Source organism: Oncorhynchus clarkii, chromosome 4 (assembly GCF_045791955.1).
Source record: "Oncorhynchus clarkii lewisi isolate Uvic-CL-2024 chromosome 4, UVic_Ocla_1.0, whole genome shotgun sequence".
In the NCBI taxonomy this organism is placed as follows: Eukaryota; Metazoa; Chordata; class Actinopteri; order Salmoniformes; family Salmonidae; genus Oncorhynchus; species Oncorhynchus clarkii.
In genome coordinates this window covers 15,941,814-15,963,806 of record NC_092150.1, presented here as the reverse complement: position 1 = coordinate 15,963,806, position 21,993 = coordinate 15,941,814, and the positions used below count along the sequence as shown (strand labels likewise).

At 43.4% G+C, this 21,993-nt stretch overlaps 1 protein-coding gene across 1 annotated transcript in view; it reads left to right on the top strand.

Moving 5' to 3' along the window:
• LOC139407504 (potassium voltage-gated channel subfamily KQT member 1-like) overlaps positions 1–21,993 on the top strand; it is a 340,305-nt gene that overhangs the window by 49,323 nt on the left and 268,989 nt on the right. The window contains exons 11-14 of the mRNA XM_071151296.1: positions 5,138–5,164; positions 6,653–6,703; positions 7,094–7,208; positions 9,421–9,489. Coding sequence (XP_071007397.1) covers positions 5,138–5,164; positions 6,653–6,703; positions 7,094–7,208; positions 9,421–9,489 — 262 coding nt within the window. The remainder of the gene's footprint in view (positions 1–5,137; positions 5,165–6,652; positions 6,704–7,093; positions 7,209–9,420; positions 9,490–21,993) is intronic.

Below are 21,993 nucleotides of genomic sequence, written 5' to 3'. Positions count from 1 at the left end.
GTTCAATGACTATGTACATAGGTTAGCAGTCTCTGTGGTGCAGGGTAGAGTACCTGGTGGTAGCCGTCTAGTAACAGTGACTAAGGTTCAGGGAAGGGTACTGGGCGGAGGCCACTCATGGTAACTGTTTAACAGTCTGATGGTTTGGAGATAGAAGCTGTTTATCAGTCTTTTGTTCCCAGCTTTGATACATCTGTACTGTCTCTGCCTTCTAGATGGTAGAAGGGTGAACAGGCCATGGTTCGGGTGGCTGAGGTCCTTGATGATCTTCATGGCCTTCCTGTGACACAGGGTGCTGTAGATGTCCTGGAGGGCAGGCAGTGTGCCCCCGGTGATGTGTTGGGCTGACAGCACCACCCTCTGGAGAGCCCTGTGGTTCTGGAGAATGCAATTGCCGTACCAGGTGCTGATATAGCCTGACAAGATGCTCTCAATGGTGCATCTGTAAAAGTTTGTGAGGGTCTTAGGGGCCAAGCTACTTGAAGAGGCACTGTTGCACCTAGTTCACCACGCTGTCTGTATGAAGGGACCATTTCAGGTTGTCAGTGATGTGCACGCAGAGGAACTTGAAGCTTTTGACCCTCTCCACTGCAGCTCTGTCGACGTGGATGGGGGCGTGCTCTCTCTGTCTCCTGAAGTCCCTGATCAGCTCCTTCGTTTTTTGGACACTGAGGGAGAGGTTAATTTCCTGGCACCACTCTGCCAGGGAGCACACCTCCTCCCTGTACACTGTCTCATTGTTGTTGGTAATCAGGCCTACCGGTGTTGTGTCGTCAGCAAATTTAATTATTGAGTTGGAGACGTGGGTGTCCACGGAGTACAGGAGGGGGCTGCAAACTCAACCCCCTATGGGGTCCCCGTGTTGAGGGTCAGCGTGGCGGAGGTGTTGTTGCCTACCTTCACAACTTGGGGTCGGCCTGTCAGGAAGTCCAGGACACAGTTGGACAGTGAGGGGTTGAGACCCAGGGCCCTGAGCTTAGTGATGAGCTTGAATCAAATCAAATCAAATGTATTTATATAGCCCTTCGTACATCAGCTGATATCTCAAAGTGCTGTACAGAAACCCAGCCTAAAACCCCAAACAGCAAGCAATGCAGGTGTTGAAGCACGTTGGCTAGGAAAAACTCCCTTGAAAGGCCAAAACCTAGGAAGAAACCTAGAGAGGAACCAGGCTATGAGGGGTGGCCAGTCCTCTTCTGGCTGTGCCGGATGGAGATTATAACAGAACATGGCCAAGATGTTCAAATGTTCATAAATGACCAGCATGGTCAAATAATAGGTCTGGGACAGGTAGCACGTCCGGTCAACAGGTCAGGATTCCATAGCCGCAGGCAGAACAGTTGAAATTGGAGCAGCAGCACGGCCAGGTGGACTGGGGACAGCAAGGAGTCATCATGCCAGGTAGTCCTGAGGCATGGTCCTAGGGCTCAGGTCCTCTGAGAGAGAGAAATAAAGAGAGAAAGAGAGAATTAGAGAGAGCATACTTAAATTCACACAGGACACCGGATAAGACAGGAGAAGTACTCCAGATATAACAAACTGACCCTAGCCCCCCAACACACAAACTACTGCAGCATAAATACTGGAGGCTGAGACAGGAGGGGTCAGGAGACACTGTGGCCCCAACCAATGATACCCCCAGACAGGGCCAAACAGGAAGGATATAACCCCACCCTCTTTGTCAAAGCACAGCCCCCACACCACTAGAGGGATATCTTCAACCACCAACTTACCATCCTGAGACAAGGCCTAGTATAGCCCACAAAGATCTCCGCCACGGCACAACCCAAGGGGGGGCGCCAACCCGGACAGGAAGATCACATCAGTGACTCAACCCACTCAAGTGACGCATCCGTCCTAGGGACGGCATGAAAGAGCACCAGTAAGCCAGTGACTCAGCCCCTGTAATAGCGTTAGAGGCAGATAATCCCAGTGGAAAGAGGGGAACCGGCCAGGCAGAGACAGCAAGGGCGGTTCGTTGCTCCAGAGCCTTTCCGTTCACCTTCACACTCCTGGGCCAGACTACACTCAATCATATGACCCACTGAAGAGATTAGTCTTCAGTAAAGACTTAAAGGTTGAGACCAAGTTTGCATCTCTCACATGGGTAGGCAGATCATTCCATAACAATAGGAGAAAGCCCTGCCCTCCAGCTGTTTGCTTAGAAATTCTAGGGACAATTAGGAGGCCTGCGTCTTGTGACCGTAGCGTACGTGTAGGTATGTACGGCAGGACCAAATCAGAGAGATAGGTAGGAGCAAGCCCATGTAATGCTTTGTAGGTTAGCAGTAAAATCTTGAAATCAGCCCTTGCCTTGACAGGAAGACAGTGTAGGGAGGCTAGCACTGGAGTAATATGATCAGGGTACTATGGCGTATTAGTATTTATCTTGTACAGGCGGGATAGGGCAGTGTTCAGTGCAATGGCGACTGCGTTGTCCGTGGATCTGTTGGGGCGATATGCAAATTGCAGTGGGTCTAGCATATCGGCGCAGATGGAGGTGATATGGTCCTTAACTAGCCTCTCAAGATAGAGAGCTTGAATGTCAGTCAGTCATTCAGAGAACAGCACAGGGACCGTGTGACAGACAGTCAGACACAAGATGGCTGCCACGTGCCTGGGTTAGGGTCCAGCACCAGCAGGGCCAGAACAAGCAAAATGGAAGTCATTCGAGTCAGTGGTGATTAGATGTTATGTATACAAGTTCTTTACTGCTCCACTTGTACACTTCACAGACATCAGACAATCACACTATCTGATTGATTTTACCTACACTACCGATTTTACCTACACTACCGATTTTACCTACACTAAAAGTTTGGGGTCACTTAGAAATGTCCTTGTTTTTCAAGAAAAGCTAATATTTTGTCCATTAAAATAACATGAAATTGATTAGAAATACAGTGTAGACATTGTTAATGTTGTAAATGACTATTGTAGCTAGAAACAGCAGATTTTTTGGGGAATATCTACATAGGTGTACAGAGGCCCATTATCAGCAACAGTCACTCCTGTGTTCCAATGGCACGTTGTGTTAGCTAATCCAAGTTTATCATTTTAAAAGGCTATTTTATCATTAGAAAACCATTTTGCAATTATGTTAGCACAGCTGAAAACTGTTGTTCTGATTCAATAAGCAATAAAACTGGCCGTCTTTGGACTAGTTGAGTATCTGGAGCATCAGCATCGGTGGGTTTCGATTACAGGCTCAAAATGGCTAGAAACAAATAACTTTCTTCTGAAACTCGTCAGTCTGTTATTTTTCTGGAGAAGACAAGGTGAGCACTACGATCAGTCCTGTGTCATGCCAATAGTAACATCTGACAAAAATATCTAATGACACTGAAGCAGCAAACTTTCTGGAAATTAATATTTGTGTCATTCTCAAAACTTTTGGCCACGACTGTACTTGTCCTCTTGCTCAGTTGTGCACCCGGGCCTCCCACTCCTCTTTCTATTCTGGTTAGAGACAGTTTGTGCTGTTCTGTGAAGGGAGTAGTACACAGCGCTGTTCTAGATCTTCAGTTTCTTGGCAATTTCTCACATGGAATAGCCTTCATTTCTCAGAAAAATAATAGACTGACGAGTTTCAGAAGAAAGGTCTTTGTTTCCAGTCATTTTGAGCCTGTAATCGAACTCACAAATTCTGATGCTCCAGATACTCAACTAGTCTAAAGAAGGTCCGTTTTATTGCTTATTTAATCAGGACAACCGTTTTCAGCTGTGCTAACATAATTGCAAAAGGGTTTTCTAATGATCAATTAGCCTTTGATAGTGATAATCTTGGATTAGCTAACACAACGTGTCATTGGAACACAGGAGTGACGGTTGCTGATAATGGGCCTCTGTACGCCTATGTAGATATTCCATAAAAAATCTGCTGTTTCCAGCTACAAAAGTCATTTACAACATTAACAATATCTACACTGTATTTCTAATCAATTTGATGTTATTTTATTGGACAACAAATTAGCTTTTCTTTTAAAAACAAGGACATTTCTAAGTGAAACACAAACCTTTGAACGGTAGTGTAAATGTTTTTTTAATAAAAAAATACTTAGGAGGTAGACCTGTTGTGGCAAGAATCAGTCAGAAAGCTATAGTGTTTTGGGTTGAATAAGTGATTACATTCCCACATATTTTACATTCAGTTACTCAGTATTCACCTGATGTTGCTAGCTAGCCACGTAGTCTAACCTGTTGTTGTCTAAGTTGCTCTCTAAAAATATGATTATTTTCCCAAACTCTCGTGCCCTGTCCATCCACCTCCAGATGAAATCCAGTGGTCCATACTGGTGCTGCTGAGGCCCATTACTCCATATTAATGATAGATTGGACTTTTCCATTGCACCATCTACCGGTGGGGGGGACTTCCTGTGTAAACCTCTAACCCCTGCCAAATGAATCGTCCCAGTCTGGAGGTTAATAAGTGTCCTTTATGAGTTTTTCCTGTCAAAGCACATAATCATAAAAGGAGGGAGAGGGACATAAACGCAGAACGTCACCAGTAGAAAAAGGAGTTATGGGGGAAAATGCTATCTTGTTTGGTGGGATATAACTTAGATAATGAACAGGAACATATGTCTCACTGCCTTTGAACTTTAGAGTGGGGAAAAAATGCACATTTGTCAAATTGCATGTTTTTTGGATGTTGAGGCTAGTTAGTGGAGCCACGGCTTTTGAAAGGCTGTCTGTTGATGTCATAAAGACTTTTAAGTAGCCATGCTCACCACACTCTCAACATCATGTTGTCACTAATGATAATGTTTAGAGTCCAGGCAACGTTCTACTGCTAACAGTGCAGAAAAACAGACATCTTCAGATTCAAATGTCCTTGCAGATGATGGGTTGTTTAAATGGATTATTTTGTTGCAGAAACCAAGTGTTAACTGTGTTGCTGATGAAAAGGGTTTATAGAACAGCAATGACATTTGCACTCTCTTACATCCATAATTAAAGTCATATATGATGCTAACATCTAAGTTTATCATATGTTTTCTGACCCCAAAAGTGATCTTGTGTTGTCCATATCCCACGCCATTGGTTGTGTAGATTGATTTCTCTGTATACATTATGTCATATTAAGTTAGTGTTTTTGAGGACATCATTTTGAAATGTTATTTATTTTCCTCCTCAGGCATCATCCGGATGTTCAGACAAACAGGTGAGTCCTCCACCTCTCTGTAACCAAGGAGGCTGGTGGGAGGAGCGATAGGAGGACGGGCTCATTGTAATGGCTGGAATGGAATTGATGGAACGGAGTCAAACGTGGTTTCCGTATGTTTGATGTGTTTGATACTGTTCCATTGATTCCATTCCAGCCATTACAATGAGCCCGTCCTCCTATAGCTCCTCCCACTAACACTATCTCTCTAACACGTGTCACAAGTGTAATATCTCCTAGATGACATCACTCCATGGTCTCCAGTCTTATTGACACACTCCAGCTTCAACTCACACAGTTAATGACTCAATCCTTTGTCCTTTTAAGAGATCCTCTGTGTTAATCATTAGTTATTTGGTTTTTACAACTGCCCAGACAGTATTTTAATTAGACTGGCGCTTTGTCACAAACCGGAGCAAACTGGAAGCCAGCAGAGAGACCGACGCAGGCAGGCTCTGGACTCCTTCCTGTCCTATCGACCAGCCCTGGTGTTTTCTTTTCTGTCTGTCCAGCCAACACCAGCCGGGGTGAGGGCTGGAACAGGGGACAGAGGCCAAGGGCCGGGGGACTGGGAGGAAGGTCGGGGTGATAAGAGGCCATTGTGGAGCTCCAGTGGTCAGAAATAAACTGGGCATTGTTTGATTTAGTCAACGTCCGGCTTATCGCTCCACTTATCTGTCTGGCCCTCTGGCCCGGCCGTCCTCTGTGAGAATCTCCCTTCTCAATGGGGCTCTCTCTCTCCAGCCAGTCTCCTGCTCTCTCTCTCACTCTCTCACTCTCTCTGTCTCCCTCTTTCCCCCCACTCTCTCTCTCTCTGGGCCCTGCTTGTTTTCATTCTCTGGGGCTTCTAACCCAGTGTGTTTGCTCTGACAAGCCAGATATTAATAAGCCTGCAGTGTTTGTGTAGCAGATAATTCCGCTCGCGTCCCCGGTCCCCCTGAATGAGAGAGAGGTGGAGGAGCTGCACAGAACCCAGTTCCTGAAACTAGATTAGATTAGAAAAGTTTGTCACTCCACAATGATACAATAATAAATAATACAGATTATTTTTAATGCACATTGTGGACCACTCAAATTGAGTTTTGAGACACTAAAAAACTATCATAGTCAAACATGGCACAGGTGTGATATATAATACATCATCTATACACATGTATGCATACTCAAGAAACAAAGTACAATAGACAAAAAGACAATTAGGCACTTCTAAAGAAACGTCTCCATTGGAGGATGAGATGGCAGGCTTTGCGGACTGTTGGACTAGGTCCTTACAAACCTTTGCAATGGTTTTTAGTTGCACTAACCAAACCTGCTGTAGAGGTTTGGAAGGGATGTTATCAATCATCATGTTCACACACCAAAACAACCTCATCTTAGTGTGATGATACAATACAATGGTGGACTGTACACTTCATTGACAAGTCAGCACATTGTGTGTCTATTCCACTTGTCTTTCACACGTTCTTTCTTTCTTGCTGTTGACTGCAGGCGTTCAGCACTCATGGTCCTCTTTCAATCTGAGCTGTCCTGCCTCTCCAGGTAGACCCTTACACTTCTTTACTAGCTATCCTGTACTTTCTCTTTACTTTTCAATAAATAAGCCTATAAATTAGAAAAAAGGGTACCAAAATAGTATTTTTTTCTGTTGTCCCTATAGGAGAACCCTTTTTGGTTCTAAGTCGAGATCTTTTTGGTTCTAGATTGAACCATTTTGGGTTCCATGTAGAACCCTCAGTGAAAGGGGTTCTACCTGGAACCAAAAATGTTTCTTCAAAGGGTTCTCCTTTGGGGACAGCCGAAGAACCCTTTTAGGTTCGAGATAGCACCTTTTTTTCTAAGAGTGTATTTTCTTCTCACTTAGAAAATTGGAAGTTGCATTGAACTAAATCCTTGAATATGTCACCAAGACTCTTGCATTGTCTCGCACAGTTAAGAAAAACCTGGACGGGCCTTCCATAGGCATCTCCCGGGGCAACAGCTTGAGTGATGACATGGACTATGTCAGCGAAGACACACCTTTACCCGTGGTGACAGACGCATCACAGTAAGTACCTAACTACCCCGTCACTCACTACACTACAGAACATCTACCTCACATTCCTCTTCCATACAGCCATTGTATTGTACCCATGCTCTTACCCGTATGAACTTTTTAACCCCTTACACTCGTGGGAATTGGCCTATATGGATAGGGCTAAATTGAAATGTTTCTTACAGAAGAAATATGGAAAGCATATGTATAACCATGGCACCAGTTAAAAGGGAACAGTTTGGAGATTATGGGAAAATTATTAGACTAAAGGTGAGGACAAAACAATCCAAAATTACACTGTTGATTATATGTGCATTTTACATTTACTGTACTTTTCGCCACATTTGTTGATAACAAAATCTGGAAATATTCTGAAACGTTCAGTAACATGATAAGAAAATGTGTAGGTGCAACATAAGACAATACAAATGACAAGGGTTTGAGTGAGAGGACTGACTGGTGTCTCCAAGTGGACACACACCTCTCTAAAGTGTGCACAGTTCCTAAGTCATTTCAATGCACTTTTATGACACAAAGAAATCTTCAACTATAAGGTGCTTTTTTTAGCTCTCTTAGCTTTGCCGTTGAGGAACTAGAGCAGCACACTTGTAGTTGTTTTGTTTGGAACACAACCCTGCATCTGGACCTTACAGAATTATTGTTGATGTTTACACAAAATCGGTCCATTATAAATTGCGGTCTGGGTCAGGTGGGCATCATTTGAAAGCTTGTTCTATTGCCAACATGACTTGCTAAATTATAAAATACGATCTTACAGTGTTAGGCTTTCACTGGGAAATTCAGAGAAGCAGATGATCATTTTGGTGCACATAGAATGGAGTCATGAGGGCATTCAGATGCGTGTGCTGCAGCAAATTTTCTTCACAATACAACAAACAACAGTTCATTCTGTTCAGGAAAACCATGGTATAACCCTATGTCATCTTGTACGTCAAACATAGTTATACTACATGTTGACACTTTATATTATCTGAGTTTTATGATATGGAAATGTGTTCTCAAGGGTGTTGTTTGTCTTGCTTGAATGACATCAAAGTGGTATTTATTATCATCCTCAACGTCTTATCTTTCAAAATACATCAAATCCTCATCATTTACAGCATTTCCCTCACTCAGACAACATAACATTTCCAAAAGTTGCCCAATTACCAGGAGGGATGGTGCTCAAGTTCAGAACGGCTGTCAGTCATAAACCATACAGAGATTTGAAGCGGAGACCCTGAGCTTTGATGTCATGTTTAGCTGTTACTGTGCAGCCACTGTGTTCCAATTTAGGCGCTTATCAGTGTCCAAATCTGCCATTTTCAACCTGTATACATACGGGTATGAGCATAAAGGGCTACCCCATAGATGCCTCCCTGCCCCTTACAGAGGTCCATCCCTACTCCATAGGGCATAAAGCCTTTTGTTAGGCCAAAGTGCCCTTCCTGTCAATGGAAAGCTGCTCTGTTCAACTCACTAGAGGGTTAAATGGCATATTGAGTGCTTGAAACCCTGGTTATTACAACGGTAAATAAGGGATTATCCTAGAGTTGGAGAAAACAGCCCAGTTTGTTGGGGACATGTTTACAAGGTGACTAGTTGGCTAGTTGTTACATGATGATAGTGGTCTGCTGAGCTGTTTTATTTTGGGGGGTCAATAAAGACTGTAAAATCACAGAGAATTCAGCTAGAAATGTGTTTAATTAGGAAATCTGTTGTAATTTGTCTTGAGCCGTTTCATCTCTTAACCCTATTACTAGCCATCTATGGCAGAGTTTGTAGAGTGAAGTGTTGGACATAACCTATTTACACAAATTGAATGTATTTATATGTAATTTCATTTTTTGGGAAGGGGGAGCACAGACATGCGATGGACTCGAGTATAAAGGGGAGCGTGTGTGTGCGTGCATTTGTGCTTGTGAATGTGTGTGAGAGTGTGTTTCTCTCAGTGTGTACACACACCACACAGTAGGCATTCTCTGTTCTCCTCTTGACCTCTTCCCCAGCCCAGCTAATCCAATACCACCTCTAACACCATTCTCATTCTGCATTCCTCCTCTGATTCAATCTCTTTCCTCCCTCCCTCCCTCCCTCCCTCCCTCCCTCCCTCCCTCCCTCCCTCCCTCCCTCCCTCCCTCCCTCCCTCCCTCCCTCCTCCTCTCCTGACAAACTCCCAGCCTAGAGATTTTGTAAAAGGAACACAAATGCTTCTCTCTTGCAGTTTGTTGACCAGCCCGTTCATGGCAAAGGTCCAGGACTCAGTCTCAACTCACCACTTGAATTCAAGAAGGTACTGTACTGCATGCTTGGTTTTACACTATTACTATAACCCACTAACCCCCCACCCCCTATACTCTAATGATATACTCCATCTGCATCAAAACGGAGTGACTGAAGTGTGACATCTTATATAAGCTGACAAACAACTATCCAAATGGTATTGAGCATCACAAATCTGATAGTTCCAACCCTGGAAAAATGGATAAATGAAGTTTAGAAGACTGTCATGCAGTTTCGGATTCCCCTGGCAATATATTGTTTTAACAAAATCCAAATTTTCTCTATTACTGTGTCCACAATAAGGCCATAATCTACTTTATGTAGCATTCCCTTATGTGCTGTTGAATATGGCTGTTTGCTGGCCTTGAACACTACTCTGTTGAATATGGCTGTTTGCTGGCCTTGAACACTACACTGTTGAATATGGCTGTTTGCTGGCCTTGAACACTACACTGTTGAATATGGCTGTTTGCTGGCCTTGAACACTACACTGGTGAATATGGCTGTTTGCTGGCCTTGAACACTACACTGTTGAATATGGCTGTTTGCTGGCCTTGAACACTACACTGGTGAATATGGCTGTTTGCTGGCCTTGAACATTACTCTGTTGAATATGGCTGTTTGCTGGCCTTGAACACTACACTGTTGAATATGGCTGTTTGCTGGCCTTGAACACTACTCTGTTGAATATGGCTGTTTGCTGGCCTTGAACACTACACTGTTGAATATGGCTGTTTGCTGGCCTTGAACACTACACTGGTGAATATGGCTGTTTGCTGGCCTTGAACACTACACTGTTGAATATGGCTGTTTGCTGGCCTTGAACACTACACTGGTGAATATGGCTGTTTGCTGGCCTTGAACACTACACTGTTGAATATGGCTGTTTGCTGGCCTTGAACACTTCACATATGAAGGGGATCATATGAGATCATGTGAATAATAGAAGATGTCTTGGATATTTTATAAGGGATGTGTGAAGGCGTGTCTAAAGCTCAAATTATAATTTTCTCCCTCCCAACAGTAGATGGCGCTTTTCCTTTACACTCTTGTTGTCACGGGTGTGCGTACTGGTAGCGGAGTCAGGTGCAGGAGAGCAGAGAGTTGTGAACAGGCGCACACTTTATTGAGGCAGGAGCAAACAGCAGACGGACGCAATTGCGTCAAAACCTCCAGCAACAATGGCAAAAGTGCAAAGCGCTCAAACAGTCACAAAAGCTATAGTTTACCAAATAACATACTTCGTGAAATAAACACGGATATTGGACAACCAGCCTGGCGCGTCACATAACACACATAACACGAATCAACTTCACACAAAGACATGGAGGGGAACAGAGGAATAAATACATGCAGTGTGATTGGGGAATGAAAACCAGGTGTGCAGGGAACAAGACAAAACAAATGGAACAATGAGAAAATGGAGCGGCGATGGCTAGAAAGCCGGTGACGTCAACCGCCGAATGCCGCCCGAACAAGGAGAGGAGCCGACTTTGGCGGAAGTCGTGACACTTGTACAGTACTTGAACGCCTAAGTACTCAGTTTAATCATCTCATAGTGGTGAACTGTACTCAGTTTATTCATCTCACAGTGGGTGAACTGTACTCAGTTTATTCATCTCACAGTGGGTGAACTGTACTCAGTTTATTCATCTCACAGTGGGTGAACTGTACTCAGTTTATTCATCTCACAGTGGGTGAACTGTACTCAGTTTATTCATCTCACAGTGGGTGAACTGTACTCAGTTTATTCATCTCACAGTGGGTGAACTGTACTCAGTTTATTCATCTCATAGTGGGTGAACTGTACTCAGTGTACTCAGTTCAACCACTATGTGTAGCTATGTTCCCTTTCATTTAAAGCTGCAAAAGCATATCTGATGTACTCCAGTTACTGTATGTTTTATTGGTACAGTAGTTGTGTAGTTACAGTACTGTTCATGTTCCAGTGTATGGAGTTACACTGTAGTAGTAGGTGACGCATAAACTCTGCCCGGGAGTTCACTGCCTAGGCTTGTGTTTTGATAGTGTTTAGAAGTGAATTATGTTTTTGTGTGTGATATCCTTTAATATCACCGAAAGGGTTTGGCCTACTTTCTGTAACATCACTGTACTATGCTGTAGGTCAACACATACAATAATGCCCCCCAGACATGATATATGGTTTATTACTGAGGGAATATGTGGTGTTGAGATAACTATAATCAGTGATATAATACATGTTTCACCAACTATCAAGTGCTAGTGTGGTTGTGTCATGGAACATGCCCATATCTCTGGTCTACATGGGTAAGGCTGAGCCAGACGCTCTAACAGATTTGGGACGTGGGCACTCCTATAACAGCTGCTTTGGAAAACCCGATGCCGCATGCCAATTTAACATTTCTTGATTCCCAGTTAAACCGTTTTTAAACAAATTAAAATGGAACTGAGAAGGACCAGGCCCACCCACGCCCCCCTCCCCCGCACAAGTTGCACCTGAATAATGATCATGCTGTTTAATCAGCTTCTTGATATGCCACACCTGTCAGGTGGATGGATAATTTTGGCAAATGAGAAATGCTCACTAATAGGGATGTAAACAAATATGTGCACAAAATGTTGGACATTTCTAGGAAATGTTACGTGTTGCATTTATGTTTTTGTTCAGTGTAGTAAAGTCAGGAGAAGGGGGAGAGGAGAAAGAGAGGAGATGGGGGAGAAGGGTGGAGGGGAGGAAAGAAGGGGGAGAGGAGAAGGGGGAAGGGGAGGGGAGGGGAGGAGAGGAGAACGGGGGGAGAAGAGAGGAGAGTAGAAGAGAAGGGGAGAAAAGGAGAAGGGGAGGGGAGGAAAGGAGAAGGGGAGGAAAGGAGAAAGTGGGGGAGAGGAGAAGGGGAGGGGAGGAAAGGAGAAGGGGAGGGGAGGAAAAGGTGGGGGGAGAGGAGAAGGGAGGAGAGGGAAAGGGGGCAAAGGAGAAGGGGAGGGGAAGAAAGGAGAAGGGGGAGAGGAGAAGGTGGGAGGAGAGGAGAAGGGGGGAGTGGAGAGCAGCAGTGGCGTTGAGAGATTTACAGCTCCCAGATGTGGTCGGGAAGAGTGTGTGTGTGTGTGTGTGTGTGTGTGTGTGTGTGTGTGTGTGTGTTCGTGTTCGTGTGTGTGCGTTTGTGTCCTGGGCGCTGGCTGGATGGTTGACATGCGGTCCCCTGGCTCTGAAGCCCTCCATTAAGTGTAGTCAGTCACGCAGATAACACACATACACACACACACACACACACACACACACACACACACACACACACACACACACACACACACACACACACACACACACACACACACACACACACACACACACACACACACTACAACAGCATCATACCTACAGTTCTTACTAACTCTATCAGACTGCCTATTCAGACTGACTCTGTCATTGAGCCAGTTGGCTCTGTATTTTCCTATTGAGTTTCTTCTGGTGTTCCTAGGTTATAGTGATATAGCAGATAGTGTGGACTATAGCAGCCCAGTGGAGTTTGTTAATCTTCAGACTACCCTCCAAGTGGGGTTCACATCAGAGGACAAATGGACAGCTGTGTGTGACTGTGACGACACTGGGCTGGCCAAAAGGAAGTGGCACTGCACGGTGGCCGCACACCATCTGTCTCCATACCCCTCTAGAAGATCTGTCTCACTACCCCTCTAGGATATCTGTCTCCATACCCCTCTAGGAGATCTGTCTCCATACCCCTCCAGGAGATCTGTCTCCATACCCCTCCAGGAGATCTGTCTCCATACCCCTCCAGGAGATCTGTCTCCATACCCCTCCAGGAGATCTGTCTCACTAAAACCTTGAATACGCACAAAATATGCCCCAAAACATGCATACACCAGTTTTCACGCAAAAGTTGGCATTTATAAAAACTGAACTTGATGTGAGAATGTGCTTATCTTCCTGCAAACTGTGGAAATGCTTTCTTCACACAGTGTCTTGTGGTTGAAGTATTGCATTGCAACAAGGAGACAGTAGCCTAGTAGCCTTGTGCATGAATATATGATGACACTCTTATTCATACCAAAAAACTGGTAGATAAATATAATAAGATGCAATCATTTGCCATTAGTGAGAAGAGCAAAAATCTATTGATTTTATCTTTGTGTTCTAAAATAATTATAAATCGGCATCCAGTTCCTATTGTTTATGTAATTTCCATGACCATTACAGAATAAATTCCTCACCTTTTCTGACTGGGATGGTTTCATTCCCACGAAATAGCCTATAGGCCTAAAACAAGTTAGGAAAGGCCACCATTCCTCCCATCTCTCATGAAATTGGACCTACTTCACAGTAGTAAATAAATAAGCTATTTTAAGTATTTTGCTCGTTGCGATCCAAAGCGCAGTTTAACGGTGGAACAGACTGTTCACCTTTTCCATTGACGTTTTTAGGCTGGTCTACATCTGAATACTGTAATGCCAAATTTCACAAGTAGACAATATTTAATTCATAAACATAATGCATAATGAATATATCTGTCATAACTATTACAGACTAAATTCCTCACCTTTTCTGGCCATGATGAGTTCATATTCCCGAATTAGCCATACAACAAATGACCATGCACATCCCATTTACTTGGGCTTATTTGATAATTGTATGTTTTTGCTCTATACATCCAAAGGGAGAGCAGGTGAGCAGGCTACCACTGTAAGTAGGACTACTGTAAAACAATCAAGTAGACAATGTTTCAGAATAGAAAATGAAATGCAAAACATTATTGAATTCAAACGATCTGTTTACAGGTCCACAACTATTTGCAATTGTTTTTGTCTTTCAGAAACGGTCCGATAAAGCAAATGTCACTACAAAAGAAAACATTCTTTCCGACACCTCCAAAGACATTTCATCCTTTAGCCATACTGTGTTGGCCTGATTCCAACACCTCCAAAGACATTTCGTCAAGTTCACCATTGATATTTCCTTTAGCCATACTGTGTTGGCCTGATTCCAACACCTCCAAAGACATTTCATCAAGGTCACCATTGATATTTCCTTTAGCCATACTGTGTTGGCCTGATTCCAACAACTCCAAGGACATTTGATCAAGTTCACCATTGATATTTCCTTTAGCCATACTGTGTTGGTCTGATTCCAACACCTACAAAGACATTTCACCGTTGATATTTCCTTTAGCCATACTGTGTCGGTCTGATTCCAATACTTCCAAAGGCATTTCATCAAGTTCACCATTGATATTTCCTTTAGCCATACTGTGTTGGTCTGATTCCAATACTTCCAAAGACATTTGATCAAGTTCACCATTGATATTTCCTTTAGCCATACTGTGTCGGTCTGATTCCAATACTTCCAAAGACATTTGATCAAGTTCACCATTGATATTTCCTTTAGCCATACTGTGTCGGCCTGATTCCAACACCTACAAAGACATTTCACCATTGATATTTCCTTTAGCCATACTGTGTTGGTCTGATTCCAACAACTCCAAGGACATTTGATCAAGTTCACCATGGATATTTCCTTTAGCCATACTGTGTCGGTCTGATTCCAATACTTCCAAAGACATTTCATCAAGTTCGCCATTGATATTTCCTTTAGCCATACTGTGTTGGCCTGATTCCAATTCTTCCAAAGTATACAGCAAATAAGGGCGTTAATTGTCACCATAAAAGGTGAATGATGGGTGTTTTTCCGGCGGAGTAATAATGCTCGTTCACACGCGCACATTTTTACGACTGGTCTGATTCATAACAGGAAACGTGTTTGTATGGCTGCGCCAGGTTTATAAATCTCAATATTTTTTGTGCAGATGTTTAGTGTAAAATGTATGCAATGGTTATAAATGAGGACCCTGCAGTCTGAGGTATCCAGAAGCCCTCCCCCACAACCAACCATTCCCTTAAAAAGATATCAGTTGTTATCTGAACCTATTCCAAATAAATCCCACATAATGACATAGTCCGTGTGGTATTCACCATAGTTTTTTAGGGGTTTGTTGTACAAAGAACACTTGTTCTGCTGATTGTATACATTTCCCCTCTTTTAACACTAACATGTATTAGAATCTGTTAAATTAGAAGAAAAAATATATATTCCTTCCCTCTTTTTTCGAACTCGGGCAAGTCTGATAAATAGTTATTTCCGATGATTGTGCAATACTCAACAGAATGTGTGAGAAACTGCTAGCTAGCTATGATGACACACTGCTCTGTATACACTCTGTGTATCAATGAGAGTAGTTGGTTTACTTTTCTCTGTCATAAAGATACAAACTCAACTGACATGAGAATGGTTCTCAATTATACTCCCCAAAGACAGATTTACATTCACAGAGCTTAGTACTGGAGAAAAAGTAAATGTTTTGAAATACTTATTTGGTCCCAAATAGAGGAAGACCTATTGCTGATTGCAGTGTACAGTTACCCCTTTCTCTCTCTCTCTCTCTCTCTCTCTCTCTCTCTCTCTGTCTTTCTCTCTCTGTCTCTCTCTCTCTGTCTCTCTCTCTCTCCCTCTCTGTCTCCCTCTCTCTCTCTCTCTCTCATATGTTTACACTGCCAAATCAAGTGAAATAAACAAACAACATGTTTGATTTGTTTTCAAATTCTTTGTGGGTCAGTGTGATTTGTGAGAAATATGTGTCTCTAATATGGTCATACATTTGGCAGGAGGTTAGGAAGTGCCTCTCAGTTTCCACCTCATTTTGTGGGCAGTGTGCACATAGCCTGTCTTCTCTTGAGAGCCTGGTCTGCCTAATGGCGGCCTTTCCCAATAGCAAGGCTATGCTCACTGAGTCTGTACATAGTTAAGGATTTCCTTAAGTTTGGGTCAGTCACAGTGGACAGGTATTCTGCCACTGTGTACTCTCTGTTTAGGGCCAGATAGCATTCCAATTTGCTCTGTTTTTGGTTGATTTCTTCCAGTGTGTCAAATAGTTATCTTTTTGTTTTCTCATAATTTGGTTGGGTCTAATTGAGTTGCTGTTCTGGATTTCTGTGGGGTCTGTTTGTGTTTGTGAACTGAGTCCCAGGACCAGCAGGCTGAGGGGACTCTTCTCAAGGTTAATCTCTCTGTAGTTGAGGGCTTTGTTGTGGAATGCGTGGAACGTTTCCACTTCACAATAACATTACTTACAATTGACTGGAGCAGCTCTAGCAGGGCAGAAATTTGACAAACTGACTTATTAGAATCCTATGACGGTGCCACATTGAAAGTCACTGAGCTCTTCAGTACAGGCCATTCTACTGCCAATGTTTGTCCATGTGTGCTCAATTTTATACACCTGTCAGCAACGGGTGTGGCTGAAGTAGCCGAATCCACTCATTTGAAGGGGTGTCCACATACTTTTGTTTGTGTACCTGTGGTACTGATGTTTAGGCTGAGGTAGGTGTAGTTCTTTGTGTGCTTTAAGGCCACGGTGTCTAGATAGAATTTGTATTTGTTGTCCTGGCAACTTATTTGGAACACCATTATTTTTGTCTTACTGAGATTCATTGTCAGGGCCTAAGTCTGACTGCTGTAGGCCCTCCTTGGTTGGGGACAGAAGCACCAGATCATCTGCAAACTGTAGACATTTGAATTCAGAGTCCAGTAGGGTGAGGCTGGGCGCCGCAGACTGTTCTAGTGCCTTCGCCAATTCAGTGTATTAGGTACACCACCCGTTCACAAAAATGGTGGTGTACCAATCTCCTACAGACAGTGAGTCACATGGTTTGCTATATAAAGCAGGCAGACAGGGATCGAGGCATTCAGTTACTGTTCGATTGAACGTTAGAATGGGCAAAACGAGGGGCCTCCCGGGTGGCACAGTGGTTAAGGGCGCTGTACTGCAGCGCCAGCTGTGCCATCAGAGTCCCTGGGTTCGCGCCCAGGCTCTGTCGTAACCGGCCGCGACCGGGAGGTCCATGGGGCGACGCACAATTGGCCTAGCGTCGCCCGGGTTAGGGAGGGCTTGGTCGGTAGGGGTGTCCTTGTCTCATCGCGCACCAGCGACTCCTGTGGCGGGCTGGGCGCAGTGTGCGCTAACCAAGGTGGCCAGGTGCACGGTGTTTCCTCCGGCGCATTGGTGCGGCTGGCTTCCGAGTTGGATGCGTGCTGTGTTAAGAAGCAGTTTGTGTATCGGAGGACGCATGACTTTCAACCTTCGTCTCTCCCGAGCCCGTAAGGGAGTTGTAGCGATGAGACAAGATAGTAGCTACTACAACAATTGGATACCACGAAATTGGGGAGAAAAAGGGGTAAAATAAAAATAAAATAAAAAAGAATGGGCAAAACGAGTGACCTATGCGTGGTATGATTGTCAGGCTCGTTGGTTCCCTTATCTCAGAAACGGCCAACCTCCTGGGCTTTTCACATAAGACAGTATCTAGGGTTTACTGAGAATGGTGCGACAATCAAAAAACATCCTGTCAGCGGCAGTCCTGTGGGCGAAAACAGCTTGTTGATGAGAGAGGTCGATGGAGAATGTCAAGAATCGTGCACGATAAGAGGCGGGCCACAAACAAACAAATAACAGCGCAGTACAACAATGGTGTGCAGAACGGCATCTCGGAACGCACAACTCATCAGTCTTTGTCACGGATGGGCTATTGCAGCAGACGACCACACCGGGTTCTACTTCTATTAGCTAAAAACAAGAAGAAGAGGCTCCAATTGGAAATTAGACAATTAAAGAGTGGAAAAATATTGCCTGGACCAACGAATCCCAGTTCCTATTGCATCATGCTGATGGCAGAGTCAGGATTTGGTCCATGGCCCCATCCTGCCTGATGTCAATGATACAGAATGGTGGCGGTAGTGTAATGGTGTGGGGGTCACTTGATACCAACCGAGCACACGTTAGGTCCCTTGATACCAACTGAACAACGTTTCCAAGCCCTGAAGAATTCAGGCTGTTCTGGAGGCGAAGGTTGGTTCCGACCCGGTACGAGATGGGTGTACCTAATAAACTGACTACTGAGTGTATATGTTGAAGAGGATGGGGCTCAAACTGAATCCCTGTCCCACCCCACTGCCCCAATGGAAAATAAATCTGTGTTTATTGCAAATTTTAACTGCACACTTATTGTTTGTGTACATTGATTTTATAATGTCATATGATATGACATTTATAATGTCATATCATACCCACATGCCAAATTGAGTCAAATGCTTTTTGAAATCAACAAATCATGAGAAGGCTTTGCTTTTGTATTAGTTTGTTTGTTGGTCTATAAGAGTGTTCAGGGTGTATAGATGGTCTGTTTCGGAAGAAGCCAATTTGTCATTTGCACAGGACATTGTTTTCACTGAGGAAATGAGTCTGCTGTTGATGATGCTGCAGAGGACTTTTCCAAGATTACTGTTGACGTAGATTCCACTGTAATTATTGGGGTCAAATTTATCTCCACTTTTGTAGATTGGGCGACCAGACCAAACATTGGTTCAAAATATTGGAGAAGATGCCAGAGTTTAAGCATAGCCTCTCTCTCTTTATCTTTCTTTCTCTCTCGCTCTCTTTCTCTTCCCCTTTCTGTTCCAAGGCAGCAGGTTATTTCCCCCCCCCCCCCCCCAGACCTAGAAAATACTGCATGGGCCACCTGCAGACCTCTCCTAATTAGCCCCCCTGCTTACAAGATACTGGCCACAGATAAAGAGAGATTATGTGCACATAACCCCCGAAGTGAGGTGGAAACTGAGCTGCACTTCCTAACCTCCTGCCAAATGTATGACCATATTAGAGACACATATTTTGATAAACTCCCATATCTATTGGTTGAAATACCACAGTGTGCAAATACAGCAGCAAGATTTGTGACGTGTTGCCACAAGAAAAGGGCAACAGGTTTCCCCTTGTGTACTTGAACAGTTTGCACGTCGTTACAACACTGTATATAGACATAATATGACATTTGAAGTGTCTCTATTATTTTGGAACTTGTGTGAGTGTAATATTTACTGTTCACTTTTGATTGTTTATTTCACTTTTGTTTGTCCATTTCACTTGCTTTGGCAATGTAAACATATGTTTCCCATGCCAGTAAAGCCCCTTGAATTGAATTGAGAACGAGAGAGAGAGAGCAAGACAGAGAGAGTGTGTGTTGGCTGTTGTTGCACTGATAGTCATTTCTCTGTTGTGCTACTCACTCTGTTGTGAATTTCTGTTGAATGTCTGTACTTTGTTGTGGCCTCCATGTGGCCCTAAACTGTAATATTTGTCTTGGTGAACCTAGTATAACTTTTTAGGTAAAAAACAAAAGTGTAAAACAAATGTTCCCTCACACAGAATCCCCCACTGTGAGTGTCTGTGCGCTATGTTAGGCCAGTGGAGTTATGAGGGTCTGTCCCAGTAAGCCAGTAAATCAGAGTTTCATTTTTTATAACGTTTCTCAGAGCTAGTCCACTCCCGCATAAAAAGCCACGCTATAGTATTTATTTTTGCTCGTAATAAATCGTCTCTGAACATGTTTTATGGAGTTTCATGCGGGATATAGGCTTAACAGTGAAAATCGGCAAACAAATCCTCCTAATATTTCCACTTAGCTATCCAGCGTCAAGATGACAAAGTACCCTGTCAGCGTGATGCTGAATTAGTCCTAGCACACACTTGATGAGGTAAGATTGATCCACTGTCTCCCAGTCTTCAGAGAGAAAGAAGGGCTAGTCTGTTGCTGCCTGGCCTTTCCGCACAGACAAAAAAGAAAATAACAAGTTGTTCCCCTGTTTCTTGAAATGCTGCCAATTTGAGAAAGAGAGCAAGAGAGAAAATCATAAGGCTGGTAGTAAAACAATCTCATACTGGTTCATCTTCCTGGTCATACTGGCCCAGCCAGCCGCCAAAGAGGGAGACAGAAGTTCATCTCATTACCAACTCTGCAGTTTTATGTGGCTACAGCCCTCACTCAGTCCCCACTCACCCACATGTATTACTTATATTTTAAATGCTTTATGGGACTGCATCTTAACACGCTGGAGTTATTTTAGGAACAATGTGTATGTAAATGAAAATAAGTAGCAGGGTAGTGAGATAACAAAACATTCCAACAAGCCCAACTATAAGTGTTTGGCTGTAGCTGACGAAAAGGAATTCCCTCAAGTCATTTCAGATTTTGTTTTATTTGATACAGTGATAACATTCATGTTAAGTGTCAGGATCCCTGAAATGAATGATAACTGAAGGCCATGCTTCTCCAACACCCTTTAGGTGAGTGTCTCAAGATAGATTAAATACATTCATGTAGCTAGACTCTGGCTCCTTCTGAAACTCCCAGAATGAGAGAGAGAGTGATTTATCTCCCCAGTTGTCGCCACAGAGCCAATACTATAGACTAGAGAGATTATTGGATATTGAACAAACTCCTAACAACTAGAATATAAAGGTTAGCAACCAACAGACATTTTATTTATTTAATGAGGTATAGTACACCAGGCCAGACCAAGGCAATAAAAGGTCCCTCCGTTAAGTTTTAATTAAAGAGTACATTTACTTGGGGCTGACACTGGCCGGGCAGCATTAATGAATGCCCTGTGCGTGTTGTCGTTAAAGCCCAGTGTTTACTCCCAGTGGTGGCGGCTTGGGGTTTATGGACAGGGATCTTTACTGGAGGAATGCCTCTTTATATTCCCTCCCCGCAGATTGGAAATCTCAGCTAAGTGGTCGCAGCTAAGCAGTAAATAAAATCAGACTGGGGAAAAAAAAGATTCTCACTTACGGAACATAAATAGTATTGTGTAAAAGACTCTTGCTAACATCAACAGTATTGCATCTCATATGTTTGAGTAAATACAGGGGCTATAACATAGAAGAGCACCACACGGGAGGTTAGGAGATTCATATTTATTCATCTGTTGTGTGTGTTTATTGTATGCGGGAGTGTGTAGTGTGTGTGTATGTTTGAGTCTACTGTGCACAATCAAACAGATTGTAGTGTCCCCACACACAGGCTCTGTTTGTGTGACGAGAGCCTATATGGTGCTGTGCAGTGCAGATCTGAGCACCATATCAAGATATGAATCCTGTATTCCTCCAGGCTGAGAGCTTGACCTCCGCCACAGCAGCAACTCATAGATTTACTATGTAGTGAGATGTTAAACTAACAGATCGTCCAGGCCCACTTTTGGCAGCAAGACACTGTTATTTTTCCCTGGTACAGCCTGTCCCTACTGCGTCAAATCTAACTGAAATTGTATTTTAAAAAAGAGAGAGACAGAAAATAATAATTACAGTGCCTTGCGAAAGTATTCGGCCCCCTTGAACTTTGCGACCTTTTGCCACATTTCAGGCTTCAAACATAAAGATATAAAACTGTATTTTTGTGTGAAGAATCAACAACAAGTGGGACACAATCATGAAGTGGAACGACATTTATTGGATATTTCAGACTTTTTTAACAAATCAAAAACTGAAAAATTGGGCGTGCAAAATAATTCAGCCCCCTTAAGTTAATACTTTGTAGCGCCACCTTTTTCTGCGATTACAGCTGTAAGTCGCTTGGGGTATGTCTCTATCAGTTTTGCACATCGAGAGATTGAAATTTTTTCCCATTCCTC